Raw genomic sequence first — 6,926 nt, 5'->3', positions numbered from 1 at the left:
CCGCCCGTCCGAGAACACTGGGTATGGGAAACTCCGTAGGTTGGTTCGACCAACCTGTTGAAGCGGATCAACACCGTGAAACACAAGCGAGAGGCCTACAACGACGTCAGAGGAAAACGGTAAGTCTTCCCCAATGGTACGGAAGGCGACTTGGTGAGACTTGCAGGAGAAATGCGATGGTTACTCTCCAGTCTTGAGTTATTAGTCCAAGAGCCAGCTGTTGGTCGATTCGTTAGCATGATCAACATGAGAAAGACGCGTAACATTACCGGCAACTCCACGGATGCTCGGGCGAGCTGGTCTCCGGCCAGTTCTCCAAAGATGCTGCACATTTCGCGTCGAGGAATCTAGGCTCAGTGAGTCTTCACATAGGGTGGAGATTCAGGTTCATTTCGTGACTCGAACATAATGCGATGTCTGACAGGACCCCGCCTGTCCGGAGAAGTCGGACCCCTGCGCATGTGCAGTCGGGACGACATGCATACTCGACCAATCGAATTGATGAGACTGAGATATAGAGAACAATGGGTTCAGCAGCTCTCAACCCAATGAGAAAGCCAACGAAATCCCACCGCCAGGCCTGAATGCGAAGAGAGGGGTCCGGTATATAGACGGCAGTCCGAGGGGAGTTATGATGAAGCACGACGATGATTCCACAGGAGAAAAGCAGGTCCCAGTGGCCGTCCCATCCTTCAAAACAACAATGAATTCGAGTTGAAGGAGGAACGAATCTAAAGGCTGGATCCTCACGTCAGAGAGATCCGAAGGTGAGAAGTCTCTAGATGACGGTCCTTTAAATTGGGGTATGTAGATGAAGAACAATGCTGCACGTTTTAACTGACAAGGCAAAGGCAAGGCGTGGATGGAAATATGGAAGTTGATAACAATGGGTTTCTACTGTCGTTGACACTTCTCCATCCGAAAGACAAGAGCAGCTCGTACTCTGGGTCCTTGCAGTTGCTGCATCGACAGAGTGCGTGCAATCAGCAGAAGGCGATGATGGCGAGGAGTGGACGCAGAGGGTTGGGACTTTCCGGGCGACGAGCGGGGGTTGTGAGGTGTGTAGAGGTGGAGATAATGGGAAAGGGGGAGCAGCTCGCGTATATGAAGTTTTTGGGAAGCTGTTCCAGCGTGCATCCATGACAAAGCTGTGAAAGGGGATCGATAACCCAAAAGGCATGCGCGGATACAGCAGAAGACGACAACAGCGGAGGAAACCCAGAGGTTACCCCCCAAGAACCCGACTGGGGCTTGCAGAGAATGCGATAGATCTTCTTGAGACATAGTACAAGAACTAGCTGTCGGTCGATTCGTTAACCACCAGACTAGCATGAGAAGGAGGTGCACACTCACTGGAAACTCCGTGTACCTTCCAGTGAGCTGATCTCCAGTTACTCTTCCAGAAACCCCATCTACCTTCTAGTGAGCTGATCTCCAGCCGCTCTTCAAGAGACTTTTCGCGTAAAAGAAGCTGGGTTCAACGAGCCGAACATCTTCAAAGAACTCGGATGCTTTGGGTTGTTTTCAAGGCATCCTAACGACGATGCAAGAGGGTTCCAAAGATGTCGTTCGTCTGTCCTGGCTAAGATTTCGAAAGCACGACTGAGGCAGAGGACAGACTGGTAGGAAAATGGGTGAGTTGAGCTGTTGGATGGAGGGCGCAAAAGAGGGGGGGAAGAAAACAAGTGAAATAATGAGATTGGAGGGTAAATCGGAGGAAAGAAATTGCGAACGAAAGTGAAGTTGCAGTCATAGGAACCAATATGCGCCGAGCTTGGTGGAAGACGAAAGCGTAAGAAACGCGAAGAAAGGGCCAAAAAGGAGACAATAGGAGGTTGAAATCAAAAAGGACACCCACCTACGCGGACTCAATATGAAGGCGCATACAGTCGATCTTGAGCTTGACAATCCGCATCCAAAGTTAGGCCCAAGTACGTGCTTCGCTGGTGGACCTGGCTTGCTTCCCAACATGCTGGACTATGCCGGGAAGGTGGAGAAGTACATCGAACAAGCTTGCCGTTGGTCATTGTGCATCTTTTCGTGTCCAAAATCGAGGTCGTTGCAGCAGTCCCAATCCCAGTTGGCGATCCACTCGACCCACCAGCACTCCCCTCAACGTTATCCTCCTTCCTCACCACCGCGAAATAAACAGCAAGAACCACCACCAAGCTGACGATAAGGATGGCACCCAAGACGCCTAGCAAAACTTTGGTCCGTCGTTTACTCGCTTTCACTTGAAATCTGACCACGGTCGGTTCTTCGGCTAGTGAGTCGCCCAAAGCCTCGTTATCCTCAGGCTCCGGATCCACCCCCGCCACGCAAACTGCAGCCGACGGAAATGATTGGATTCCATTTGAGGTAGTACTATTCGTCGCACCGAGGGCTTGAAAAGAATCCGCAGTAAGATGAGCACTCTGATAGGAAGGCGGGTGTAGAGCCTAGAAAGTAATCGGACCAGCGGAAGGGGAAAAGAGTGGCCTGATCGAGGAAAATGTGAGTCGTCTGCCGTTCGGTCGAAGATGACGGGGGTTGGGCGTCTTGTGGGAGGTGGTCAAGAGCTATGGTGATTGGCGCTGGAAGCAGGTCTGCGAATCCGGTTGGTTAAAGGCGCCGATTGGTCTGTGGCCGACGACCGTAGTCTCGCGACAGTGTGCCTCTTCTTGCACGACGGGGGCGATGTAAAAGGATGGTAGGCTGTCGAATCTGTGGCACGTCGTACGAGCAGAATCGCCAAGGCTTTCTCTAGGCAATTGTCCAACACTGCAACATTGCCACAGCATCCAAGGCGATCAGGAGTTGAGACGACGGGAGGTAACGTCGGACGGTGGAGCTGGAAGGGATTGGAAATGCCAGGTGTATGGAGCAGAGTATTGAGGGTGAAAGACGGCAGCAGTGCTCTGGGGTTTCGTAGCTTTCGGGTGAGGTGATACTGCACATTGTAGTGGCCATACTTGGAGGCCCAGCTAACCGCCACGTAGTAGCACGTTGCGGGGCTTCAAAGAACTAATATTAGAAAGCGAAACAGGCGGCATGAATGGCAAACGCACCTCAGTTATCCAACCCTGCTTCAGCCATCAAATGTCCTCAGGCGAACTCGTGAAGGTGAACGGATCACTATATCATCCTAGTGTTAGGTCTTGAGGGGGCGGAGCCAATGAGAGCGACAGCTAGCGGCCCTGTAGTCCGCGCGACGTGTTGAATGTGTTGGTCGAGGACGAGCCCATGATGATGGTCAAGATCAAACCTGGTTCAAATTTGTAAACATGACAACAAGCACGTCTCCTCTTTGACCTCTGTCGTTCGTTGCGGAAAAGGCACCCACTGGAACTTGTGCTCATTATGACCTGGTTGGTGCTCTAGGATGTCTGCTTATTCTGGCCTACGCGATGGCCCTATGTCTGGTGCTCTAGGTACTTTTGCGAGAATCAGGAGTCGTTCCTACGGCGGCTCATACCAACATACGATTCCAGTAATGTATTTTTTGTCCCTCTGCCAATTGAACTCTTATCAATCCTTTCGTTAGTCGTCAGATTCCAGTGTTGTCCCTAAAATGAAGCCCAGAACGTATGACTTCCTCGCCCCAACGCCGTATTTGTAGACGATTTCCTGTCTACGAATAATCTTCAAATACGTATTTAACAAGGCTTCAACTTTGTTGGGGGCCAGCGGGCCACTTCTGCCGTGCCTCTGTCTCCTGAATCCCCGTGGATTGGCATAAGAACGGCAAGGAGTTCTTTGCTGTTTCGCTCTCCGTTCTCCCGCTCATTATTATGACACCTAAAATTAGGTCCTTTAATATATCGCAAACCGTGCACTATGTTATTCCTCATGATTGACGAAGGGGCTCGTCAGCATGATATCTATGGATAGTTCCCACTTTTTTTACGGTCCCTCCCTACACGAAATGCAATCCGGACAACCTAGGCCACTGGAAGGACGAAGGTGGGCGCTACGGGGTAACATTTGAGCGCCAGTGACAGAGAATCAAGACCTCCAATCACGCAACTGTACTGCCAACTTCAAATCCCACTCAACAACCCTCAAGGTGTAGCAGGTGCAGCGGATGATCGTGACTGATCGGTGAACCCCTGCTATCAAGTGAGTACTCCACCTTTTATCATTCCAAGATGTTGTTAATGTATTGCTCAATAGGCGTCAACGTAAAGATGTCGCGGCGCGAGTTTGGTGGTTCTTTATTCAATCATGAGCTCTCGCTGAGGCACTCTCTTTTCGTCCAGATTTGTTTGAGACTGGAACCGGCCTGGCGGCGCAATGTTACCTACCCTGGGCAGGATCACTTCGTCTTTCCTTGCCAGAGATCGATGGTTGAACGGTGAACGAGCTAAACGTCGTCAAAAAATGTTGATGGCTTCTGGCGAATATTGACTTTATGGAGGCTCGCCGTAGGGAGGTTGCAGTGTGGCCGGCTTGAGTAAAGACTGAGCACGGTGACCCCCATCATTGCAATTATCAATTATTTTGAAGCTCACACCCAAGTTTAGCTTGCGTCTTACATCGACGGCTGTGCCCAGTATCAAGTAAAATAGCAAGGAAGGTATGCATCACAATACAAGATGCATAAAGCGTGTTGCTCAACTGGAGTTTTGTGCAGCAGAAAGTCGAAGCGGTTATACTTTGCGTCTCAGTTTCAGTCGTTCCGGTCTCACGATTATCCATTTCGATTGCGAAACCGAGTGTACTTAGTAGAGCGTAAACGGCTCAAACGCCGCAGTGTTTCTGTAGGATTAAGTGAGGGTCTAACTGAGGAAGCAAATGAGCTCTCCTCCCTAAATAAAATACCTTCGTCTAAATAGGTAATAAGTTGAACTCGAGAGTTGAGAGGGAAGCGCTTCCGGCGCCTCTCGAGTGGGCTCACATGATGACCTGCCCTGATCATGAGGCGATGCAACCGCAACCGCCTCTCGGCGCCTCTCGTCTTTCTCATCAACCACCATCACCATGAACGTGAACATCGCTAGCAGCACCAACAGCACCGACAATATGTTTGGATTGGATCCCGGAGCGGGTGACTTTCTGCGAGATTGCGGCAGAGGTGGTCTTCAGGCACTCGAGATTGTCGCTATGTCTGGGAATGTTTTTTCGCCGAGTTTGAAAGCGGTTGTCGCCGACACCTTGGCCATCATTGGCATGACTAAGGTCTGTACTGCTGATCAAGCTGATCTGCTTCATCTATCTAATGGTGAGAAATAGAAATTTAAATCCAATAAGAAAGCCTGGGCTGAGTTCTCGGAGAATCTCATCGGGCAGGTTGAGCGGGTTGTTCAGTATAATGGGAAGGATCAGATTCCGCGTGCTTGGCAATCAAGGCTTGAGCATCTCAAAGGGTGTGTGGTTTTGGTATATCTGTTGCTGATACCAATTGAATCTGGGAGACTCACGAGAGTTTTGAACTATTTGAAAGAAAGAGTTGCAGATGTTCAACCCACCCAAGGGAGGAGGTTTCCAAGTTTCACAGAAGATATGGCATACATAGAGGAGCTCAAGGGCAAGTTGAATGAAGCCATGGGCACTTTCAATGTATGTGAATTGTTTCTGTCATTTAACCAACTCATTGTCACTAAGTTTCAGGCATGTCAAGGAAATATATACAAAAGTAGTATGTCAAATTATCTTCTTTTTATTCTTCCATTAGTTGTTAAGATCTCACAGGGATTGAAACCAAGGAGATTTGTATAGAGGCTGATACTACAGTGGCAAAACAATCCAGTGAGCTAATTATCTGACACCTTCCAATCTTCTCTTTTCTTGATTCCTCTTGCAAACTTTTTCTAGTGCATCAAGTAAGCGTTCTGGCAGGGGCACAGGATATTCAGATGGGCCATGCTGTGATTATTGCTGCAAATACTGTTAGTGGCAAGTATTACATGAAGGTTCATGCTAATCTGCATCTTCATTATCCAGGTCACCTACAACAATGATGGACAACTTCCACACAAAATCAATGAGAGGATGGAAGAATCAAAGGTATGTTATGTTAAGTAATTTCTTCATAACTGATATTAGATGATTCACTAGAAAAATGAATGGTTGAAAGAATTGAAGGCTCCATCACATAAGCAAAGGGAGATATGCATGCCTGGAACTTGTATGAATGTTCTCAGAGACATCCAAGCATGGCTTCATGATCTTAACATGCCAAATATTCTCTGGCTATCTGGAAGCCCTGGTGCTGGAAAGACAACAATTGCTTCAACTGTTGTTGCTGACTTTGAATCTTTCTCTGGGCAATTCTTCTTTCAGCGTGATCAGGCTGAGTTTTGTGATCCAGACAATCTGTGGAGACACCTTGCTTTGGATCTTGCACTAGGAAACAATGCTTTAGGAAAATCTATAGCTAAGGCATTGGAGACACAGAAAGCTAACATCAGAGGTCTTGATATTTCCAATCAGTTTGAGCATCTAATTGTCAAACCAGTCCAAGAGGTCTTCCAGAAGACTGAAACACCTATTCTTGTTGTTATTGATGCTCTGGATGAATGTGACCAATACTGGAAACTTTTACCATCATTGAAATCTTGGTCTTGGCAGCTTCCCAAAATTCTCAAACTGTTCATCACAAGTCGTCGCTATCTTGATATTCAAAATTCACTGAATTCCATTAGTTACTCTATCTATCTTCATACTGGAGATAAAGTTTCTGATCAGACCTCTGATGACCTTGAGCTTTACTTTACTACAAGATTCTCTCACATGACTAGATTGCAAACATCACTGCATTGGAATTGGCCTGGTCCAGATAAAATATCTTTTCTTGTAAGAAAGAGCTGCAGGGCTCTATATTTGGGCTAAATCTGCAATGGACTTTATTTTGCACAGAGGTGGCAATGCTGAAGAAAGGTTGAATGTCATGTGCTCTGACTCTGGGGAAGGCATTGATGCCATTGACATCTTGTACCAGCACATGT

The 6,926-nt window shown here is 48.0% G+C and overlaps 3 protein-coding genes across 3 annotated transcripts in view; 1 reads left to right on the top strand and 2 right to left on the bottom strand.

Moving 5' to 3' along the window:
• Positions 1-332, bottom strand: part of LACBIDRAFT_334332 (uncharacterized protein) — a gene marked incomplete at both ends in the record, with an annotated part of 2,190 nt that extends 1,858 nt beyond the window's left edge. The window contains 2 exons of the mRNA XM_001889086.1: positions 55-95; positions 270-332. Coding sequence (XP_001889121.1) covers positions 55-95; positions 270-332 — 104 coding nt within the window. The remainder of the gene's footprint in view (positions 1-54; positions 96-269) is intronic.
• A 2,410-nt stretch (positions 333-2,742) lies between these two features.
• On the bottom strand, positions 2,743-2,949 carry LACBIDRAFT_314603 (uncharacterized protein; the record flags this gene model as incomplete). Its single annotated transcript, XM_001889085.1, has 1 exon — positions 2,743-2,949. The coding sequence occupies one exon, from the start codon at positions 2,947-2,949 to the stop codon at positions 2,743-2,745; it is 207 nt and encodes a 68-aa protein (XP_001889120.1).
• Positions 2,950-4,166: 1,217 nt separating this feature from the next.
• LACBIDRAFT_314602 (uncharacterized protein) lies at positions 4,167-4,337 on the top strand (the record flags this gene model as incomplete). The annotated part of the gene is made up of 1 exon (XM_001889110.1): positions 4,167-4,337. The coding sequence occupies one exon, from the start codon at positions 4,167-4,169 to the stop codon at positions 4,335-4,337; it is 171 nt and encodes a 56-aa protein (XP_001889145.1).
• Between the last annotated feature and the right edge of the window lie 2,589 nt (positions 4,338-6,926).

Source organism: Laccaria bicolor, genomic scaffold (genome assembly GCF_000143565.1).
Source record: "Laccaria bicolor S238N-H82 LACBIscaffold_62 genomic scaffold, whole genome shotgun sequence".
Classification (NCBI taxonomy): Eukaryota; Fungi; Basidiomycota; class Agaricomycetes; order Agaricales; family Hydnangiaceae; genus Laccaria; species Laccaria bicolor.
Note: the sequence above shows the minus strand (reverse complement) of the source record. Positions and strands in the feature narration are given on the sequence as shown.